This window comes from Bos grunniens, chromosome 19, assembly GCF_055505025.1.
Source record: "Bos grunniens cultivar Pamir isolate PY7600 chromosome 19, Bosgru_T2T1.0, whole genome shotgun sequence".
In the NCBI taxonomy this organism is placed as follows: Eukaryota; Metazoa; Chordata; class Mammalia; order Artiodactyla; family Bovidae; genus Bos; species Bos grunniens.
In genome coordinates this window covers 49,746,339-49,770,348 of record NC_141183.1, presented here as the reverse complement: position 1 = coordinate 49,770,348, position 24,010 = coordinate 49,746,339, and the positions used below count along the sequence as shown (strand labels likewise).

Below are 24,010 nucleotides of genomic sequence, written 5' to 3'. Positions count from 1 at the left end.
CACAGTCTTCTATCTCAATGCTCCTTTGTCTCTTTATCTTTCTTTTCCTGCTCCTTCTTCCAACACTTTTCTTTTTCCTTTCCCTTTTTCTGTGTCATCCAATATTAAACATTTCTCTTAATTTGCACTGCTAGGGAATTGGATTCCATGTCTATAGTACATGAGTTTCAGTCTCCAGAAGACTTTTCACGGCTGATCCTCTTTTACCTGCTGTACCTTGGTCTGTACTACCCACTCCAGTATTCTTGCCTGGAGAATTCTATGGACAGAGGAGACTGGTGAGCTTCAGTCCATGGGGTCACAGAGTTCGACATGACTGAGCCGCTAACACCACACACACACTTTGACCAGACTCTTATGAATGTGCGCCATCCGGTGGTTAAAGCTGCTAATGTCATCCTCTGAAAAGAGCAGAGGGCACAGATGATCATACAACCTCAGATATGCAAATGATATCACGCTAATGGCAGAAAGTGAAGAGGATCTGAAGAGCCTCTTGATGAGGGTGAAAGAGGGGAGTGAAAAACCTGGCTTAAAACTGAACATTCAAAAAACTAAGATCATAACATCCAGTCCCATCACATCAATGCAAACAGAGGGGGAAAAGCACAAACAGTGACAGATTTTATTTTCCTGGGCTCCAAAATCACTGCAGACAGTGACTCCAGCCATGAAATTTTAAAAGTCGCTTGCTCCTTGGAAGAAAAGCTATGACAAACTTAGCATGTTAAAAAGCAGAGACATCACTTTGTTGACAAAGAACCATATAGTCAAAGCTATGATTTTTCTAGTAGTCATGTATGAATGTGAGAGTTAGTTCCACCTCCTCCCTAATTTGGAAATCTCAGACTTAAACATTTTTGCCAATGGATGACTGTAGTCTCTTATTATTGCTCCTACGTGCATTTGTCTGCTTAACGGTGAGGTTGAGCATCTTTCTATGTATTTACTTGCCTTCAGGTTTTCTCTTGCTTGCTTATATCCTCTCCTTTTTCTTCTGTTGTGTTGATGTTTTTTTAATTGAGTCATAGAAGTCCTGTATTTCTGGCTGTATTTCGGGATCCTAATCCTCTGACTGTGAAACATGGTATAATCAAAAGTATATTCCTAATATAAAACAACCCTCCAGGCAGAGTTACACATATTAATAAATAAACACCTGTCAGGCTCTGGAGCTCTGGGAGTCCCATTTGGCTCCAAGATTCTGTTTCCATTTTTACTTCTGCATTTAAAAAGCTATTGGTTCACAGCAACATGGATGGACATAGAGATTGTCATTCTGAGTGAATTAAGTCAGACAGAGAAAGGGAAATATCATACCACATGACCTCCTTTATATGCGGAATCTAAAAAGAAATGAAACAAATGAACTTATTAACAAACCAAAAACAGGCTCACAGACCTAGAGAACAGACTTACGGTCACCAGCGGGAGGGACGGGAGGAAGGGATAGTTAGGGAGTTTGGGATGGAAGTGTACACATTGCTATATTTAAAATGGATAACCAACAAGAACCTCCTGCATAGCACATGGAACTCTGCTCAATGTGTTAGGTGGCAGCCTGGATGGCAGGGGAGTTTGGGAGAGAATGGATACATGTATATGTATGGCTGAGTCCATTTGCTGTCCACCTGAAACCATCACAACAGTGTTAACCAGCTATACTCCAATATAAAATAAATTTTTTTAATTAAAAAAATTTTTTTTAAGCTACTGATGCTTATGTTTTGAAGTCCCACAGAACTGAGCATATTCCTTGGAAGGACTTCAAGAATTCCCACCTTGAAGGACTCTGCTTTGCCAGCATATCCGTGACAAAATAAGGCAGCTGGGTCGTCAGCCTGCCTCAACTCTATTCAGTTCTTAACAGCAGCCAGAGAAAAGGGCATCTCTCAAAAAACTACTAGTATCTGCCATTGTCTTATTCTGAAATTAAACCAGCTAAGCAATACACAGGTTCAATTCCAGAGTGATTTATTCAGATATTGCTTTCCTAGGCATTTATAACGACTCCATGGTATTGAAAAGAAATGGAACCTGCAGCAATATCTAAACTCCTGGGCCTATTTCACACTAAAAAGCACTGAGCTCCCAGAGTGAGCCATAAAGTACCTTTGCCTAACATTTTTATTTGTCTAAGCATGGAGAAGGTGAACTTTGGCAGAACAGACAGCCTATGTGCCAAAGCAACATGACATTAGAGAATTCTCTCTGGTCTTCTCTCTGTTGTGAAATCACCACTGTTTACCCTTTTAGCTCTCTTCTTCCGATCTAAAAGAAAATCACGTTTCTCATGGCTATACTTCCCATGAAATCACTCCAACGTGCTTGTTCTTCCTAGTGGATTAATTTTAAGCCTTTTACCTCTAACATGAGAGCTTCCCAGGTGGTTCTAGTGGTAAAGCATCCGCCTGCCAATGCAGGCAAGAGACGCAGGTTCCATCCCTGGGTTGAGAAGATTCCTCGGAGTAGAGAATAGCACCCCACTCCAGTACTCTTCCCTGGAAAATTCCATGGGCAGAGGAGGCTGGCAGGCTACAGCCCATGGGGCCTCAAAGAGTCGGGATGACTGAGTGACTGAGCACATCTCTCACTGAAGATAATAATAATAGGTAACACACAATGCAGATATACTATGTAAGAATAAAACCTTGTCTTCTGCTAAAGTAACATGAGGGAACAGGTAGGCTAGGGAGCATCTCACGGGTCTGAACCACCACGGCCTTCCCAAGGCCACTCTCACGTGTCTCTTCAACTTTAACACAGGTTCACCCTGCAGCCAGAGTAAGCTATCTTACTTGTGCAAATTAGATCTTGCTGCACTTCAGCTAAAAAACACCTAGGGACTTTCCACTGCTTTCAGGATAAAACTCCAAATCCTTAATACTGTTGACTGCCAATGTTAATCAACTAGGCCACAGTAAGAAAGATTACATTTTAAGACTGTCAAGGCCATCCATTGTCCAGTCTGCCCCCTTGTCCAGTCTCATCTCCCCTCACTCATTCCTTTACTCCAGCTACAGCCACAGTGGACTAGCTGCCTTCTTCCTTCCCTTAGGGTCCCCACTGTCCCCTCTGCCTGGAACACTGTTTCCACTTCCTCATCTCACCTTCCCCTTCTTTACTATTTGCCTATTCAACACCTAGTCAAATTTCAGATATTGGATTGATTGCTCAGTTGCTAAGTCGCATCTGACTCTCTGCAACCCCATGGACTGCAGCATGCCAGGCTTCCCTGTCCTCTACCGTCTCCTGGAGTTTGCTCAAACTCATGTCCATTGAGTCGGTGATACCATCCAACCATCTCATCCTCTGTTTCCCCCTTCTCCTTCTGCCCTCAGTCTTTCCTAGCATCAGGGTCTTTTCCAATGAGTTGGCTCTTCACATCAGGTGGCCAAAGTACTGGATCTTCAGCTTCAGCATCAGTCCTTCCAATGAATATTCAGGGTTGATTTCCTTCAGGATTGACTGGTTGGATCTCCTTGCTGTCCAAGGGACTCTCAAGAGTCTTCTCCAACAGCACAGTTCAAAAGCATCAATTCTTCGGTGCTCAGCCTTCTTTATGGTCCAACTCTCACATCCATACATTACCACTGGAAAACCATAGCTTTGACTAGATGGACCTTTGTCAGCAAGGTGATGTCTCTGCTTTTTAATACGCTGTCTAGGTTTGTCATAGCTTTTCTGCCAAGGAGCAAGCATCTTTTAATTTCATGGATTGATAGAATCTCCTTAATAGAGCCCCCCTTGAGACTTCCCTGGTGGTCCAATGGTTAGGACTCGGTGCTTTCACTGTAGTGGCTCAGCTTCAATCTCTGGTCGGGGTACTACTTGGCAGAGCCCTGTCAATTTAAATCTTCATTGGTATTTCTCTTGGGTGGCTTATCTCTTATCTATTTCCTTATATTAGGGGGATTCACAAGTTTCGCAATGCAGTCATAAAAAAATATATATAGCCCTCCTTGATCTCCCAAACTCCACCCAGCTCTCCTACTTTCTGCCCCCCCTCCTGCTTTCTGGGGAGCTGTGCAAGCCATAGCTGTGGCATGCAGGATCTTTTCATTGCAGCGTGTGGGATCTAGCTTCCTGACCTGGACTGAATGTGCCCCCTGCATTGGGAGCACAGAGTCTTAGCCACTGAATCACCAGGGAAGTTCCCCATTTCCTTCATGGTATGCATCTGTTTGTAATGATGTATTTCTGTGGCATTTGACTGACACCTCTCTCACAGAAGTAAGCTACACTGAGGACCAAGGCCAGGTCTGTCTTGCTTGCATTTATCTTCTATCTTTAGGCCTAGGGCTGTGTCTAACACTTAGAGGGGCTTAGTAAATATTAATAACTGCCCTTAATGGAAGAAGAGACATATGGGAATTGAATGGTTTCTCTTCCCTGAATCTCTTTATTTCAAGGATCCCAGATACTAGAAATTTAGAACCCAGATCTCCCCTGTGTCCTTCCTTCTATCACCATGAGTCACTAGCCTGGCCTTCATCTCACTTAAACCTCTGAGGTAGCTACAATTACCTGCATTTTATAGAAAACCGATGATCTGAGACTTGCCCAAGGTCACAGAGCGAATAAGTGGAGACAGCTGGGATTCCAATATAAGTCATTGACCTTAATCTCTATGCTCTTAATCACAACACATAAGCCCTGTCGATTTATATCTTCATTGATATTTGTCTTGGGTGGCTGATCTCTTAGCTATTTCCTTATATTAGGGGGACTATTCTTTACGATATGAGTTGCAAACATTCTTTTCCATCTTCTATATATGTGTTGACATTGCTTTAAAGTGTTATGTCGTTCTGCAGAAATTTTGAGTGTTGTGTGGTTAAATTATTAACCTCTCCTTTTATGCCTTCTACATTCTGGGTCATAGTTAGGAAGATTTCCCTTCCCCACAGTAAGGTTATAAAGGAGTTTTCTCATATTTTCTTTTACAGGTTTTAATTTTTATTTAAATATGTAATCCATTTGGAGTTTACCCTGGTGTGAGATAAACTGACACTTAGTTTTTCCCCAGATGGTTGTCCACTTGTCTGTGCCATTCGTTGCGTAGTCCATCCTTAGCACACACTAATTCCTGTATGTATTTTGCTTTACTTCTGGACTTCCCTCTTCCACTAGTACGGGAGTCTGCACATGCTGGAATAATTGGTACTATTTCTTTTTGTTCCAGTGGGCACATTTTCACATTTAGCTTTGACTTCTCTGTGGTACTTGGCATCATTGACTGATCCACTTTGATGTATTCTCAGTGCTATGCTGTTAGATTACTGAGTAGGTGTATAAACATGTATTTAGGGCACTAGCAGATCAAGGGCACTGAAATAAAGATAGCGAGGATATAATCAAAGAGGTCACCATAGACAAACCAGAACTTTGTTGGACTTCCCTTACACCTATTCTATAGCTTACAATATTTTAAAATATTGTTTATTTATTCATTAGCTGTGCCTGGTCTTAGTTGTGGCATTCGGGATTTTTACCTGTGTCCCGTGGGATCTAGTTCCCTGATCAAACGTGGGCCCCTGCATTGGGAGCATGGAGTCTTAGCCACTGGACCACCAGGGAAGTCCCTAAAGCTTATACATTTTTTTTTTTTTTTACAGATTTATTTATTTAGGCCATGTCATGTGGCTTGCAGGATCTGTTTCCTGAGTAGGGATTGAACTCTGGTTCACGGCAGTGAAAGCACTAAGTCCTAACCACTGGGCCGCCAGGGAACTCTCAATAGTTTTAAATTATGTGGGAAGCACAATATTTTCAGTTATTTAGAGCCTATATTGGAGAAGGCAATGGCACCCCACTCCAGTACTCTTGCCTGGAAAATCCCATGGGCGGAGGAGCCTGGTGGGCTGCAATCCATGGGGTCGCAAAGAGTCAGACACGACTGAGTGACTTACACTTTCACTTTTCACTTTCATGCACTGGAGAAGGAAATGGCAACCCATTCCAGTGTTCTTGCCTGGAGAATCCCAGGGACGGGGAAGCCTGGTGGGCTGCCGTCTATGGGGTCGCACAGAGTCGGACACGACTGAAGTGACTTAGCAGCAGCAGAGCCTATATGGTCTTTTTAAAATTAATACTTAACTAATTAATTTGACTGGGTTGGGTCTTAGTTGTGTCACGTGGGATCTTTCACTGCAGGGCATGGACTAAATATTTGTGGCTTGGGCTTAGTTGCCCTGAGGCATGTGGGGTCTAAGTTCCCCGACCAGGGATCAAATCCATGTCCCCTTCATTGCAAGGTGGATTCTTAACCACTGGACCACCAGGGAAGTCCCTAGAGCCTAGAGGGTCTTAATGCTCTGCTGACTGCCTCCCACTCCCCATCTTTACTATCACTTCTCTCTCTTCAATCTACTTCTTTTCTAGACTAAGGGCTCTTCCTCTGTGTCTTTCCTGTCATTGTCATTCAAGTTTCTACTCTTCACCTTTCTTTTCTTTTTCTATTCAATGAGCTCAGACAATCTCATCCTCTCCCATGACTTCAAAATTCCCAGATTTGTGCTGATTTCCTAATCTGTCTCTCTGACCCAGATCTCTCCTTTAGCTTTTTATTTTTAATTTATTTTTGGTTGCACTGAGTTTTCGTTCCTGGGCATGGGTTTTCTCAAGCTGCAGAGAGCGGGGACTACTTGCTAGCTGCAGTTGCAGACTTACTGCAGTGGCTCCTCCCGCTGCGGAGCACAGGATCTAGGCACAAGGGCTTCAGTAGTTGCCGCTCGTGGGCTCTGGAGCACTGGCATAGTAGTTGTGGCACAGAGGCGTAGTTGCTCTGAGGCTTGAGGATTCTTTCCGGATCAGGGATTGAACCCATGTTCCCTGTACTGGGAAACAGATACTTAACCTCTGGACGACCAGGGAAGTCTTCTCTTTTAGCTTTAGAATCTGCCAACTGAACATCACCTGTACAGCCTGCTGCTGCTAAGTCACTTCAGTCCTGTCCGACTCTGTGCGACCCCATAGACGGAAGCCCACCAGGCTCCCCTGTCCCTGGGATTCTCCAGGCAAGAACACTGGAGTGGGTTGCCATTTCCTTCTCCAATGCATAAGAGTGAAAAGTGAAAGTGAAGTTTCTCGGTCGTGTCGGACTCTTTGCGACCCCATGGACTGTAGCCTACCAGGCTCCTCCGTCCATGGGGTTTTCCAGGCAAGAGTACTGGAGTGGGGTACCATTGCTGCAAACACCTCAAACTCAAAGTTTACAGAACAAACCTGCCCTTTCCCTCTTTGTGTCTGTTTGCCCTATGGTCCCTCTCTTGGTTAGAAGTGCCATCATCCACCCAGTTACCTGAGTTGGACATTTGAGAATCATCTTTAATCCTACCAACTTACTCCTCCCCACCCCACACTATTACTATTAACAATTACTATTTTAGACACAACACTCGACCGGTAGGATTTTAGTTTCCCAACCAGGGATCAAACTTGGGCCCATGGCAGCTGAGAGCACAAAGACCTAGCCATGGAAGCACCATGGAATTCCCCTCCATTACTTCTTAAACACCTTAAATCCATTTACTTTTCCTCATCCCCATTCCAACCATGTTAGTTCAAGCCCTCATCATCTCTTACTTGGACTTCTGAAATTCCTGGTCTTTCCTTTTGCCACCTTTTAGTCCACATCACTGCCAGAGAGCTAGATCTAAAACCAGATTAGTTATTACCACTCCCCAACTCAAAATACCCTACTGGCTCGCCACAGCCTCTCGAGTAACATCTGAAGCCTGCTCTGGTCTGACCCCTGTGCACCATGCAGCTTCACAGTCAATGGCTCGCCTTTCTTGCTCTCTGTACTCCAATTACACAGACCAAACTGATCGTGCTATCTCATGCTTCTTTGGGTAATTTAATCCGTTTGGAATTTCCTTCCCATTCTTCTCTAAGACTTATCTCATCACTTCCCAGAGACCTACCCCTTAATTCTCCCTAGAATTGGCCGATCTCTTCTCAGAGCCCTCAGTGTACTAGCACATCACTGTTACAGCACATATTACCTTGTATTGTAACTATCTGCTGCCCATCTCTCCACTGGACACCGAGCTTCTTTTCAAGGGCAGAGCCTGTTTTATTACGTGTGTGTGTGTGTGTGTGTGTGTATGCTTAGTCGCTCAGTCACTCTTCTGCAACTCCAAGGACTGTGTAGTCTACCAGGCTCCTCTGTCCATGTGATTCTCCAGGCAAGAATACTGGATGGGTTGCCATGTCCTCCTCCAGGGGATCTTTCCCACCCAGGGATCGAACCTGCATCTCTTAAGTCTCCTGCATTGGCAGGTGGGTTCTCTACCACTAGTGCCACCTGGGAGGCCTATATATATATATATATATATATATACATACACACACACATATACATACACACACATATATATACACATACATATATACACACATATATATACACACATATATACACACACACATATATATACACACATATATACACACACACATATATATACACACATATATATACACACATATATACACACACACATATATATACACACACATATATATACACATACATATATACACACATATATATACACACATATATATACACACACATATATATACACACATATATATACACACATATATACACACACACATATATATACACACACATATATATACACATACATATATACACACATATATATACACACATATATACACACACACATATATATACACACATATATATACACACACATATATATATACACACACATATATATAAACTGCTTACAATTTGTTGGCCAAGACTCTCTTCCTTGAATGGACATAAGAAAATCAGCTTCAACAGGTTCCAGTTCTTCCATTATTAACTAACCCCTCCCTCCTGAAGGCTGACTTCTTCTCCTTTTGGACGTGTGTACATATTCCATATTTCTAAAGAGCCATTCTATTTTCTAAAAAAAAAAAAAAAAACTTGACATCTCTCTGCTGGGGTGCACTACCTTCTGAGGTCGTATAAAGTCTAGAGGCTGGTAACAGAAGTCTGAACCTCTACTATGCTGCCTGTTTCCATTCTCTGAGCATCAATTTCTGCACCAGTAAAAATGGGAGTAACAACACCTCCCTTAAGAGATTTTTAAGGACTGAAATGAGAAAGTATATACAAAGAGCCTTGCACTGTGTGTGTGCCAAGTTGTGTCTGACTCTTTATGACCCCACAGACTGTAGCCCATCAGGCGTCTCTGTTCATGGAATTTTCCAGGCAAGAATCCTATTTCCTACTCCAGGGGATCTTCCCGATCCCGAGATTGAACTCGCATCTCTTGGGTCTCCTGCATTGGCAGGCGGCTTCTTTACCATGAGTGCCACCTGAGAAGCCCACGAAGAACCTTGCAAAGTAGCTATTTTTAGTGTCAGGTAGTGAGACAATACTGCTGTGTCATTTTGAAGAGTATGTTTGTGTGTGTATGAGTGCATGATTTAATAGTAAAGTGCTTCAGGGAAAACTGCTGTCCTTGGCATGATTATAGATTCCAGAAAATTAATAAAGTGAGCAAATACTAAATAATGTGTTTCGCTGCATAAAAACAACTGGTTAGACCATTTATGTAAACAGCTTAACATTTAAGGTTTAATTATCATGCAGCACAATAACAATTATATGTATCATTAAATATGCATCAGAGTAACCTTGTGAGTTTTATTTGATTACAGTAGTACTCTATAGAACATTTTTATAGTTAATTGCTTGTAATGCATAAGTCTGTACACTATTTACATCAATTAAATGAGACAGAGCTCCTGAGTGTGTCCTGTATTTGAGGTAAGCCTGATTAGCTATCCTTGATTGCAACTATACACTTGCCCTATGACCTGCAAGATAACGTACACCTTCTTTAGTTTTGTACAGTGAGGAAGATGCTAAAGAAGAAGGCAGTGAGACTTCCTTGGTGGTCCAGTGGTTAAGAATCCACCTGCCAATGCAGGGGTCATGGGTTCGATCCCTGGTCCAGGAAGGTTCCACATGCCTCAGGGCAACTGAGCCTGTGCACAGCGACTATGGAGCCTTCACTCTAGAGCCTGAGAGCCACAACTACTCAGCCTAGGTGGCACAACCACTGAAGGCCGTGAGCTCTAAGGCTCATGCTCTGCAACCAGAGAAGCCACCACAGTGAGAAGCCCGCACACCGCTACTAGAGAGTAGCCCCTGCTCTCCGCAACTAGAGAAAGCCTATTCAACAACGAAGGCTCAGTGCAGCCAAAATAAATGAATAAAAGGGCTTCCCTGATAGCTCAATTGGTAAAGAATCCGCCTGTAATGCAAGAGACCCTGGTTCGATTCCTGGGTGGGGAAGATCTGCTGGAGAAGGGATAGGCTAACCACTTCAGTATTCTTGGGCTTCCCTTGTGGCTCAGCTGGGAAAGAATCTGCCCGCAATGCGAGAGACCTGGGTTCGATCCCTAGGTTGGGAAGATTCCCTGGAGAAAGGAAAGGCTACCCACTCCAGTATTCTGGTTTGACTTAAAAAAGTCAAACTCATTACTCAATTGTTTTAAAAGAAAAAGAAGCATGCAGCAAAAGAAAATTCTGTTTAGTTGCTCAGTGTTTAAGAAACCTACAGGTTTCCAGAAGATAGTTCTTGATTCAAATAACAAAAATATTCTAATGCTGACCACTAGCCAACATAGCCTAAAATAACTTCTAAGCAAGTCCCAAGGTCATACTATGGAGCACTTTTGGAATTAAAATTAAAACCACAATTATAATTTATTTGACCCCCACCATGAATTAGGTACTATACATACACCATCATATCCTTATAAGAGTCTTATAAATTAGGTATTATTTTCATTTTATGTATGAGGAGAAAAGAGGCACAAAAAGGTAATAATTTGCCTAAATGCTTGAAGGTTGTCAAGGGTGGAACAGGATTCAAATTCAGGAAAGGCTTCTTTCCTGAAGCCTTCTTTCAAACTACATACCTTTTCAATTATATTAATTGGTTTCTAACAATTCATGTTTCAAACATGTACTTGTTGGTTGCAAGAGTATAGACTGCCTGTCATCAAATTACACAGAACACTTTAGGAGTCTGTTTGGAAAGCCAAAAGGTGGAGGCCTTGTCCATCAGGCTGAAAGGCATGCAGCTAGGCTGCCTGGTAGGCATTTAAAATTTTCCAGGTAAACAGGAGTCATTCAGCAATAAGACATTTCTGGTTCACCTAGCTTTTCAGATCCTACCCCAGACCTGCTGTTCCAAGAGACATCCTATGCATTACAGAGATCAAAAAGAAGACAGGGAGGGAACTGCCTGCCAGTCCAATGGTTAGGACTTGGCACTCTCACTGCCAGGGCCCAGGTTCCATCCCTGACAGGAGAACTAAGATCCCACAAGCTACACAGTATAGCCAAAAATTAAAAATGTCAGTGAGGTGAGGAAGAAGCAGAAGAGATGGGTAGCAAAGGGCTAGATTCATGAAAATCAGGCTTAATGGCCCTGGGATTATGAAAATCCTAAAACTTGCTAACTTTTCAGCTTGAATAGCCAGCGGGAGTTTATTAGTTACATTTGGACAGACATGATTTTAATTCTGGCTGTACTACCTAGGAACTGAAGGACTTAGGGTAAGAGGTTTTACCTCTCTGCACCTCATTTTTACTTATCTGAAGAATGGGTTGTAGTGGGGTCCTTTAGCAGAACTTGTCCCCTTCTTGCTCACCTTTGAGATCTCTGCATGAGTGCTAAGTCACTTCAGTTGTGTCTGACTCTGTGTGACCCTATGGAGTGTAGCCCACCAGGCTCCTCTGTCCATGGGATTCTCCAGGCAAGAATACTGGAGCAGGTTTGCCATGTCCTTCTCCAGGAGATCTTCCCAACCCAGGGATTAAAACCATGTCTCTTATGTCTCCTGCATTGGCAGGCGGGTTCTTTACCACTAGCGCCACCTGGAAACTTTAGGGCACCCTTACTTATGCAGAAGCACCCCAGATACACCACTGTGTAGAGAAACAACAGTATGCAGACCTTACATTTCTTTAAGTAGATTAGCAAAGGTACTTCAATCCTTCCTTGACAGAATGGTCATGGTTGAGGGTGATCAAGTGAGAAGAGCAGTCTAGCAAATGAACCTAAATCAGGGACACGGAGAATACACTGGCGGTGGCGAAGTGGGAGTGGGGAGGAAAAGAATAAGAGTGGGAGTCTGGGATTAGCAGATGCAAATTAGTATATATAGGATGGATAAATAACAAGGTCCTTCTGTATAGCAGAGAGAACTATATTCAATACTCTGATAAAATGTAATAGAAAAGAATATGAAAAAAATGTATTTATGTGTATATATATGTGTAACTGAGTCACTTTGCTGTACAGCAGTAATTAACACAACACTGTAATTCCACCATACTTCAATAAAAGTAAATTTAAAAAAAAAGGGACCTCCCTGGTGGTCCAATGGTTAAGAATCTGCCTGTCAAGGCAAGGGACACAGGTTCAGTCCCTGGTCCTGCAAGATCCCACACGCGACGAAACAACTGAGCCCATGTGCACAACTATTGAAACCTTTGAGCCCTAGAGCCTGTGCTCCGCAACCACAGAAGTCACCGCACTGAGAAGCCTGTGTACTGCAACGAACAGAAGACTCCACTCTCTGCAACAGAAAATCCACCTGAAGTAACCAAGACCCAGCACAGCCAAAAATAAATAAATAATTTTAAAATTAATTAATTAAAAAAATAAAAGCAATCTAGGAACCTCCTAGAAGGAATACTAATATTCCCTAACTCCTTTGACTAGGGTGGCCATCAAAGGAGAAAGCCATGGAGGGACGGAGCCAATGAAAACAAGAGGATCGAAATGCTCCTGAATGGCAGAGGCAGCAACAGAGGCCGAAGAGGCTGGACCAGCCGTGAGCTGGGCCATAGTGGAGTCAGTTTTTTTTTGTTGTTGTTCAGTTGTTAAGTTGCGTCCAACTCTTTGTGACCCCATGGACTGCAGCACGCTAGGCTCCTAGTGTGTGAACTCAAAAGAGCTGAGCCCTAAGGAGCTGCAATTCCTGGGCTCAGGCCTTTGGTGGAGTGGAGCCCTGTCTACTAAGTGCATCACAGAAAACTCCTTGTCTTTAAGAGACCTTGTATTTGGCACAGAGCTCTGCTCCCGGAACTAAATCTCTGGCTAATTTACATTGACTGGCATTATCTGAGTTTAAAGGGAAGGAAGTTGAAATGGGGAAAGCATGGCTAGATTTTTAGATGCTCTGTTCTTATCTGTTTGTATACCACACTACAAACAGCCACCTTAGATACAAGAAAAATAAATAAAAGAGGAGATCAAGTTTCTAGTCTTTCGGCACTCAGGACATAGTAACTAGAAATGACTATCATTTTCACAGAGAGAAAGGCTCAGCAACTGCACTTCGGATTCTAACCACTGCGATTAAGTAGTGGGAGAGGAGTTTGGGGCAGATTTTGGACTCAATCAATGGTAGCCACGTTACAGAGCCTGATGGGAGGATGGAATTTTCCTTGTTGGGATTTGAGTTCAAAAGTCAACCTCCTAAAAAAAAAAAAAAGTCAACCTCCTTAGTTAGTGAAGAATGGAAGGGCTTGGAGAAGGTGCTATTAGTCTGTCCTGAAGGTCACTCTTTATAAAAATATTAGTTCAACAGGGACTGGTCTTAATATTATTAATGTAACTTTCTGTCTTTAAGAGGACAAGAGTTGTTTTTTTCAGGTTCCTTGACAGACAGTGCTTAGTGAGGGAGCAACAAGGTACTGAGTTGTCTCTCCTAGCACAGGTTAAGCACAGATCACTGGAAGCATGCAAGAGGGATACCCGATCCAGACCTGTGGAGGTCAGAAGAGATGTACCTGAGGAAATGAAGTCTAAGTTGAAGTGAAGGTACCTTAGCAAAGGAAACTTGGAAGTAGTGCCTAGGGGCAAAAGGAGGTGCTTCTACCTGGTGGGAGAATGACGAGTAAGATGGGGGCAATAATGACAAAGAAAGAGAAAGACATTGGACCCTGAAGGGCCTTCTTCAAAGAGTGACCATATAATTTACTGTACAGAGACACTTCTAAGAGGGAAATGCAACCTCGCTAATTATAGGGGGATAATAGGTATAAACCAGGACTGTTCTGAGTAAATCGGGACTTATCACCCTACTCAGAGGTCATGTTCAGGTGTGTGGCCCTCTGGTGAAAGCATAAACTGGACATCACCTCTTTTTACCTTACACAATCTTTCTTTTGCCTGAGGACTTCATGCATGCCTTTGCTTTTACCTGCTCATTTTGCAAATATTTGTCCAGGAAGTTCTTCCGGGTACTGAGGTTACAAAGAAAACCTACATCCAAAGAAACAGTTCTAATACAGTTAAATCGTTTTAGCCCTGGTCTCTCCTCTTAGCTTCAGACTTATTTATGTCATTCCCATATGCAGGTTGCAAAGCAGATCTGAAACAGAATCTTTCATTTCTCCTCCAAATTTGTGTTCCTCATGTTATAACTGATGCCACTGCAATACTGAAGGCAGAAACTGAGAAAAACACTGCTTTCATCACTGTTATCCTTCCCCTCACTATGCATTTTTAATTTCTCCACATCTTTCTTAAACACAATGGCTAAATTGGGGCTTAGAATTCTAATGAGGGCCTAACATCAATTGAAGAGGAAGGGTAATTTCCAGGTGCTTGAATGCTATGTTTCTAATGAATAGATCCCTGAATCACGTGGGACTGTTTTTCAACAGTACAACGCTGATGACTCATATCAGTTTGTTGATAGTGATGACGTCCAGATCTGGATACACGCCCTAGCCAGTATCAAAAACTTTCAGTTTAGGAGAAAAAAACATGAAGATAAGTCCTAAAGGTTTGATGCCAGTTTCCGTTTGTGGAGGTGAGTGGTTGTAAAGGCGTAGGTGAAACACCAGTACACTGTTAAAAATGGATGATTGAAAGGGCAATTTTAATGCTTCCACTATCTATTCTCCATACAACTGCTAGTGATTCTTTTTAAAACAAATCTGATAAACAATCCGCCTGCAATGCAGAAGACCTGGATTCAATCCCAGGATTGGGAAAATCCCCTGGAGAAGGGAAAGGTTACCCACTGCAGTATTCTGGCCTAGAGAATCCCACCGACTGTACAGTCCACGGGGTCGCAAAGGGTCAGACAGGACTGAGCAATTTCACTTTCACTAATCCAAGGCTGCAATTAAAACAAATCTGATGATTCCTTTGTTCTCAACCCTTCCATGGTATTCTGTCACATTCTAATAAAATCCAAAGTCCAACGTGGCTTACCAGATACATGATCTGGTTTCTGCCTATTTCCCAACTTCTTTCTCTAATTTCTAGCTTCTTCTCCAAGATGCCAAGCAATCAGGGCTATTTTAATTGCCATTTCTTTTCTCCCAGAACAGTTTCTCTCTAGAAATACACACAGCTACCTCCCTCATTAATGATTAGATTTCAGCTTATGATGTAGAGGCCTTTTTTGTCTGCCCCATCTAATGCAGCATCATCCCATCACTCTTATCCCGTTGTCTTGATTTTTTTAAAAACCTGCCACATTATTGGGCATTAGCTATTACATAGTAATATAGTTTATGTATTGCTTACTGTCAATCTCCCCCATTATTATATGAGGCAGAAACTGATTCACTGCTGAATTCCCAGCATGTACAACAGTGTCTTCTCATTAGATATTTGATTAATGAATGAATAAACAGATTTTCAGGATACAACATATGTAAAACTATTCTATATTTACTGACATTAAGCATAAAAAATATCTAAAAGAGTGTATAGCAAAATGTTAAATTACATGGGGGGAGCTGGTTTTCACATTATTTTTGCTCATGCAAATCTTTTTTTTTTCAGAACGAACTTGTATTACTCAGATACTAAAAGAAAAAAAAAAATGAATAAAGAGGCCACGCTGGCAGAAAGTGTAAATGAATTCTATAAGAGGTTGGGCAAATTTATGAATGAAAGACTTAAACAGATATAGTAGCATAATGGTTAAGCTCAGCAACTGTGTGAATCCCCTTTCATACATGATCTAGCATGTAATCCCAAGTTATTCACAAGGCAGCGTCTAAAGGTTTTCATCTGGAAAATGGGGATGGTAACAATGAGTGTCTACCCCACAAGGTTGTTTCTGAATATTAAATGAGACCATGTTTGCTACCTCCTTTGTACAATACCTGGCATGCAGTAAATACCCAACAAATGGCAGCTATTACAATAATTAGTAGTAGTAACAAGAGATGTTGGGACATACCTAGCCCTCAAGATTGACATCAGAGTGGACCACCACATCCTCTCATCATTGCGCCTCAATCTGGGCCCCTGAAGCCCAAAGAGGGGATGGTTCTTTCCAAAGATGATAATTTCGACGTTCCAGGAGCATCTGAATCAAACGTACCCCGTGTACCCTTAAACCATTCAGGCAGTCTGATTAATCCACGAGCGGCACTGCAAGATACGGCTTCGAGAGGCCACCCCCGCTCGCCGTCCTTGGGCCCAGGCGCTTAGCCTCGATCTCCTTCGAGGCGGTAACAAGGGTGGGAGTGGGAATGTCAGAAAACACAAAAGCGGGGCAGTACTGGCCCGCTCCGGCTCAGCGCACTCTGGAGCGGATAAAACGGCGGCACCAGGCACCGGCCGGTCCGCGGCGACCAGCAACACGCCCTCAGGAAAAAGTAATCACTGGTCCCACTCAAAACTCGGGCAGGCGGCTCAGAGTCCCAGCCTCTCAGGCCTCTCTGCAAGAGGCCGGCGGCAGGCGCGCGGCGAGAGCCCCGGACGGGGGCCGAGAGCCCCGAACCGGGGCCGAGCCAGGGGCGGCGGCGGCAGGCGCGCCACCCGCGACGGGGCTTCGACGGCCGGGGCGGGGACTGGGCGGAGGCGGCGGGCGCGCGGCCGGCTCGCGCCTGCGCCGCCCGCAGGGAGCGCGCACGCAAAGCTCGGGCGCGCGCACGGCTGGCGTTTCCTCGGCGCGGAGGAGGAGGAACGCGCTGAGGTGAGGCACGAGGTGCTCCGGAGAGCTTGTCCGCCGGCCGTGAGCCCCACTCGCGGGACTAGGTGGGAGGCGGGGACCGCGAGGGGCGGCCAGTTTGCGGGTGGGCTGCGGGCCCCGGCGGCGTCAGGGGCGAGAGGGGCAGGCGGGCGGGCGTGAGGCACGGGCCACGCCGCGCGGTGGGGGAGGGCGCCGCGGGCCGGGACTGAGCCCTGGGGCCGCGCCCCGCCCCCTGAACGGTCCGCTGGGTCCCCGCCTCGGCATTCCTGTCGCTGCTGTGGCGGAGCGCGAAATCCCGTTGTTAACAAAGGACTGACGTGACCCCTTGTTTTCAGATAGGCCTTCCAAGTAGACATTTCGTATCTATAGAGCTGAGGTTGTCTGAGTCTCCAGTAAAATGACGCCCAAGATCATATAATTAATGAGGGACCAAGTGAGGCTTCGAATCTTGTCTGCGAATCTCTTCCAAGTCTGCCCCTGTCCTCTGCTTCACGCACCTTGCCTCCTCTTCCCAGTAACTTCTTGGACTTTGGCAAATGTTAACTTGGAGGTAGCAGCCACCCTTTCGTGAATGTTAGCGTCAGAAATGTCTCCAGTGAGAAGAATGGAGTGGAGAAAGAATATTCTGTTTACTGCAATATTGTGCTTACAACATGGAGCATTTATGAGGCTATACACATCCTTTAGTTGACTATCTCTCTTAATCTCTGTTGAAGTGACGCTGCTGTTCACTAACTGTAAGATATTGTGCAAATAATCTTTCAGGGCTTCTTTCCCTCCTTGAAAAAGCTCCATGCCTCAGAAGATTGTAAGGATTCACAGATAATCCACATACAGTGGTGCCACAGTGTCTAGCTTAAGAGAAAACTTCAATAAATGTTCACTATTTGTGGCCCAGACAGTAAAGAATCTAGCTGCAATGCAGGAGACCCGGGTTCAGTCCCTGGGTGGGGAAGGTCCGGTGGAGAAGAGAATGGCAACCCACTCCAGTATTCCTGCCTGGAAAATCCCATGGACAGAGTAACCTGGTGGGCTACAGGCAGAGTCGCAGAGTCGGACATGACTGAGCAACTAACACATTATTTTGTTACTGAGTGCATAATACTTCTTACTGAACTCGTGTTTCTTCAAACTCATTTTTTCTGGTCTAGAGCAGAGGGAGAACCACTCCGACTCATCCTGAAAAAGACAAGTTCATTGACAGTGTTATCTGAGCTTTGTATGCACTTAATGATGACTTATTCTAAGCTAAAACTGTTAGGTGAAAAAAATCACTGTCGGAGAACTAAAGATAAACTAACCTTTTTGTAGAACTAATACTTATTTGTCCATTATTGTTGTTTAGTTACTAAGTCGTGGCAGAGTTGAACCCATATCTCTGACAGTAGCAGGCAGATTCTTAACCATTGAGCCACCTGGGAAGCCCTCATTTGTCCACTACATTTGTGTTTATTGAATTCTTTCTGCTTGGCAATATGCACCAAGTAATTTAAGACATACAAATTTGTTATTTGATGTGGTCCCTGCTTTCGTTAGTTTAGAAGTGGGAAAAATATGCATTCAGAAGTAATTCTTACAAAGGAGAATGTAAACAATGCTGAAGAAAACAGAGAGAGAGAGAGAGAGAGAGAGAGAGAGAGAGAGGGAGGGAGAGCGAGCGAGCGAGCGAGCGGGCAGGCTATGGGAGATTAGAAAGGGGGGATTTTTTTGGGGGGGTTAGTGTGAAATAGTTCATTTATGTCTTCAGACTCTGTGGGAGAGGGAGAGGGTGGGATGATTTGGGAGAATGGCATTGAAACATGTATAATATCACATAAGAAACGAATGGCCAGTCCAGGTTCGATGCAGGATACAGGATGCTTGGGGCTGGTGCACTGAGATGACCCAGAGGGATGGTACGGGGACAGAAGTGGGAGGGGGGTTCAGGATGGGGAACAGGTGTACACCCATGGCAGATTCATGGCAAAACCAATACAATATTGTAAAGTAATTAGCCTCCAATTAAAATACATAAATTTATTTTAAAAAATGTGACTTGGTATATTGTACATACCTACTTCCCTAGAGGTCCAATGGCTAAGACTCTGCGCTCCCAATACAGGGAGCCCAGGTTCAATCCCTAGTCAGGGAGCTAGATCCTACAGGCCTCAACTAAGACCTAACACAATCAAATAAATACAGGAAAAAAAAATTTGTTCAAATAATAGTGAACAAAATGTATGTTGTAATAGATAGGATTCCTGAGTTTTCTAGTAATAGAAGTTCATTCAGATTAAAGTATTATTGGAAAGATAGAGAAATGAGGGGAAAAAAAAAAGCTTAAACAGTTAGGCCACCCCTGGGGATGGGAATCTTGAAGGGCCAAATCTCATGGACCAGATTCTTTAGCTAGTGAATGACTGAGGTCCAACTACCCTCTGTCCTTGTGTATCTTACTCAATATTCAGGTTTCTGTAAGACCAGATTGGATTGCTTTAGCTGCTGTGGAGGTGGAGGATAGAGTATTGTGATTCACAATCCCACCAAAGCCTTAGGAGATGTGGGAGAGTCAGTTTTCCAAAGGATGGAGGGCTAAGGAGAGAAGTGATACCAGGCAGAGAAAATCAGTTGTTGTTTATTAGAACTGTGTAGCCTTTATAGAGGACTTAGTATGGGCCAGGTACTATGGTACATTATTTATCTGGCTCTTGATATTTAACCCTCAACAGCTCTAGGAAGTAGGTATGATTGTAGCATATCCATTTTACAGAGGAGGAAACGAGCTTATAGAGATAAAATAATTTGCTTAGCCTTAACAAAACTAGGATGTACAACTGAGTACACAGCATTATTTTCTCTTTATCTTGTCCCTTTGTTTTTTTTTTTTTATCTTGTCCCTTTGAATTATTTCCTTATCCAGGTGCCACTTCTGTTTGTTCACAAGGAGCGGTCATCAGCTTTGGTGTTGGCAAGTTGTGAAATCTCCTTGAAGCAACTCAGATTAAAGAAGATCAAAGCAACAGAGTCTTTGCCAACTAGGGAATGGACCGATTGGGTTCCTTTAGCAGTAAGTACTGTGGGAACAAGTCCCAGGTTAATATTCATAGTAAACTAAAGTGGAAGTTGATCAAAGAAGAAAAATAAGTACTTTGAAATTAAAGCCATGTGAATCTGATCCTAAAAGAATAAGAATATCAAATCAAAATAAAATCAACCAATACTACTGATTGCCCACTGAACTCTTGACACAAACATATCACCCTAGGTCTTATAAGAAAACTGAGCTCAAATGGACCGTGCATAGCATGATTAACCCATAGTTCAACTGAAAAAAGCAGTTGGAATTTAGCTTTAGAACCAATAACATATTTCAGGTGCCGTGGTAAGAAAGAATGTCAGTGGTGGAATAAAGAAAATGCTCCTGCCCTCTGTTTTTAGCAGAATTTGTATTCTCAGAGTAAGCTACAGTGTAATAACAGTGCAGAGAATTATGGAGTATGTGTGAAATAAATCCAGGCAGCCATAACTGTGGAGGGAAAAAATTATTACTTTTTCTCTGATTCTGAAGATAAGATATTTGGCAGAAATAGAAATCCACTGTTAGATGTTAGTAGCATCCCAATGAGAGGAATTAGAAAGGCACATTTGGAGTGTAGACTGTTCAGCGATTTCTTAAGGGGAAATCTAATTTGCTCACTCATCACACTCCCTCTATAAATTTAGGACAGAATGGAGTTTTCAGGCACATCTAGTTTAAATCTCATTTTATATACAAAGAGAACCTAAATGAATTATCCCCATGCTGGGAGTGTAAACTGAAACCCGTCTACCTTTTAAAAATAATTTTTAAATTTTAAAAATAATTTATAAACTAAACTTTAAAAATTTGATTTGGAAATAATTTCAAACTCATAGGAAAGTTGGAAGGATAGTACAAAGAATCCCCATATACCTTTTGTAAACCTTTTACCTTATTTGCATATATTATCTCTAAATACACACATTTACTTACATAAGTATGTATATATAAGTAGACATACTCCATTTTTTTTTTTTTCCCAGAATCATTTGAGGCTAAGGGACATACGTCATGGCTTTACCCTCAAGTAGTTTAGTGTTTATTTCCTAAGACTAGAGATATTCTGTTCTAACCTCACTGACTTGATGGACGTGAGTCTGAGTGAACTCCGGGAGTTGGTGATGGACAGGGAGGCCTGGCGTGCTGCGATTCATGGGGTCACAAAGAGTTGGACACTACTGAGCGACTGAACTGAACTGAACTGAACCTCAGAGTTACCAACTTTTGTAAAATAACGTTGATAACATATTTTTCTCTAACCCACCATCTGTATTCCAGTTTTGTCAGCTGACTCAGTAATGTCTTTTATGGTGTTTTTTTTTCCCCTTCCTTCCCATACAGGATACAGTCAGAGGTCATGTCTTGCATTAAGTTTAACTCCTTTAAACTGAAACATTTTCACAGTCTTTGTCTTTAGTGACTGACACTTTTGGGGAATCAGGCCTTTTCCTCCGTTTTTAAAAATAGAGGTGTCTCATTTTGGGTTTGTCTGGTCTTGCTCTGTCCCTCATTAGTGATGTTAATTTTGAAAATCCAGTCAAGGTGTACATTTAAGTTCTTCACTGTATAATTTTTTTTTCTCTTACGTATAATAAGCAACTCGTAAGGAGACACTTTCTCAGACCATAAAATATTTTGTTCCTCGTCAGAATTTCTCCCTAGTTAGCATCCATTGATGATTTTTGCATTTACTATGATGGTTACAAAATGATTTTTTCCCCAGACCCCAGCACTTCAGCACTCTCTATTAGTTAGCATTTTATTGTAGTCAAGAGACTTCTTGTTTCACTTATTTAAGTATGGATATGAATTGCTGCTTTTTCAATGATTTATAGTTCATTATCATACTTAGTTATTTTGGTTCTCAGATTGTCCGAATTTGACTGCTGTGAGTCCCGTCAAGGTGTCTCCTGCAGCCTTGTGACTTGTCCCCAGCCTCCATCACTTTGTTGAGCATCTCCTTACTTTTTGGTATGGCTCCGCGTTCCAGGTGCATCTTACCTCCTATCACCCAGCTCTGAAATTAGCCACTTCTGTGAGGAGTCCTTGGTCCTTTTAGAGAGGAATGACATTAGAAACCAAGATCTGGTCATTGCTTATTGCTGCTAGAGTGTGTTGGCATCTTGGCTTTTTTGGCCCACAGAGCTCAGAAATATATGTGTGTATAAGCTATAAACATAAATACCAATATATATATTCACATATACATGTATATACCTATAGGTAACACTTTTTAAGAAATCATGAGTTCACATTGATACCTCCAGTTTATCATTATAGGTTTTTTCCTTATTTTGTGTCCTTTCATCAGTGAAAACCCTGGCTCCCAAAACTTCAGCACATTTGCTCAGTCTTTTAATACATCCAAAAGTATTTCAGAATTGCTTTGTGAGTACCACTACATAAAGCAGACCTACTTCAACAAATTCAGGGTTTGTTTGCAATTCTCTGCATCACCCAGTACTGAAGGTCTTTTTGTTAAATATTCATAAATTACTTGGATTTGTTCTTTTTTTTCCCTTTCTCATTGTGGTTACAGTGTTCTTTTGAAATACTTTTGGGTTTATCTGTTCGTTCAGCTTTCAGTTTTTCCTTTCCATATTTACTGATTTTATTTTTTAATTTGTAGAACATAAATATATTTCCAAAAGTCAAAACTATGGAGATTTTTTATATATATACATAATTGTTACTCCTTATGTCTCTTCCACTCCATTCCATTCCCTCATTCAGCCCTTCATAAGTTTCCAGCTTCACTGTTCTCTAGTTTATCTGTCCTTTATTTCTTTTCACAAAGACAAATAGGCATGTATATATATATATTTTTTAATTTATTTATTTTTAATTGGAAGCTAATTGCTTTACAATGGAGCGTTGGTTTCTGCCATACATCAGCATGAATCAGCCATAGGTATACATATGTCCCCTCCCTCTTGAACCTTCCTCCCATCCCATCACACCCCCCTCTAGGTTGTCACAGAGCACCAGTTTGAGCTCGCTGTGTTGTATAGCAACTTCCCATTAGCTATCTGTTTTACATATGGTAATGTATATGTTTCAGTGCTACATTCTCAATTCATCCCACCCTCTCCTGCGTCCATAAGTCTGTTGTCTCTGTCTGAGTCTCTATTCTTACCCTGCAAATAGGTTCATTGGTACCATTTTTCTAGATTTCATGTATATGCATTAATACACAATATTTGTTTTTCCGTTTATGACTTACTTCACTGTTTGTAATAGGTTCTTAGTTTCATCTGCCTCACTAGAACTGACTCAAATTTGTTCCTTTTTATGGCCGAGTAATATTCCATTGTATATATGTACCACAACTTCTTGATCCATTTATCTGTCCATGGACATCTGGGTTGCTTCTGTGCTGTCTGTTGTAAATAGTGCTTCAGTGAGCATTGGGGTTCATGAAATGAATATATTTTTGTTTTTCCTAATTTCTTACTGTAAAGATAACATACTATGTATCTTTGCACCTTTTTTTTTCCTTCCCCATTTAATAGTATCTCCTGGAAATACTATATTACTTTATGGAGTTTTTTTTTTTAATAGTTGCATATACTACTCCATTATGTGGATATACTATAGTTTGATCAACTTCTGTCCAGTGCTTGGACGTCAATATAGTTTTTTGCAGTTACAATTAATATTCTAATGCATAACCTTGTATTGTTGGAGGTGTATATTCAGGTAAATTTTTAGAAGTGGAATTCTTGTGTCCAAAGATAAATGGATATTTAGATACTGCTAAATTCCCTTATAAAGGAGTTGTGCCTTTTTGCATCTCCATAGGCAATATATGAAGATGCCTATTTCCCCACAGCTTGTTGAGAAACTATATTATCAAGCTTTTGAATTTTTGACAGTCTGATGGGTGAGAACTTTCTGTAGATTGCTCTTATTGTGAGTGAAGTTGAATGTCTTTTCATGTTTAAGGTTCAT

At 42.2% G+C, this 24,010-nt stretch overlaps 2 protein-coding genes across 31 annotated transcripts in view; one reads left to right on the top strand and one right to left on the bottom strand.

The window, feature by feature from the left end:
* The window catches only part of ACACA (acetyl-CoA carboxylase alpha), a 286,860-nt gene extending 269,995 nt beyond the window's left edge, over positions 1–16,865 (bottom strand). For 4 of the 6 annotated variants that reach the window (XM_086360402.1, XM_086360403.1, XM_086360410.1 and 1 more), the window contains exon 1: positions 16,264–16,865. In XM_086360402.1, coding sequence (XP_086216528.1) covers positions 16,264–16,301 — 38 coding nt within the window. In that variant the 5' untranslated portion in view covers positions 16,302–16,865. The remainder of the gene's footprint in view (positions 1–16,263) is intronic. The other 2 variants (XM_086360407.1, XM_086360405.1) reach the window with 2 other exon arrangements.
* Positions 16,866–16,969: 104 nt separating this feature from the next.
* The window catches only part of TADA2A (transcriptional adaptor 2A), a 46,255-nt gene continuing 39,214 nt past the window's right edge, over positions 16,970–24,010 (top strand). For 10 of the 25 annotated variants that reach the window (XM_086360422.1, XM_086360418.1, XM_086360414.1 and 7 more), the window contains exons 1-2: positions 16,970–17,004; positions 19,901–20,047. Coding sequence is in view for 10 of the 25 variants with exons in the window: in XM_086360418.1 (XP_086216544.1) it covers positions 20,023–20,047 (25 nt within the window). In the remaining 15 variants the exon portion in view is untranslated. Of the gene's footprint in view, positions 17,067–19,900; positions 20,048–24,010 lie in introns of all 25 variants that reach the window. The other 15 variants (XM_086360438.1, XM_086360419.1, XM_086360415.1 and 12 more) reach the window with 3 other exon arrangements.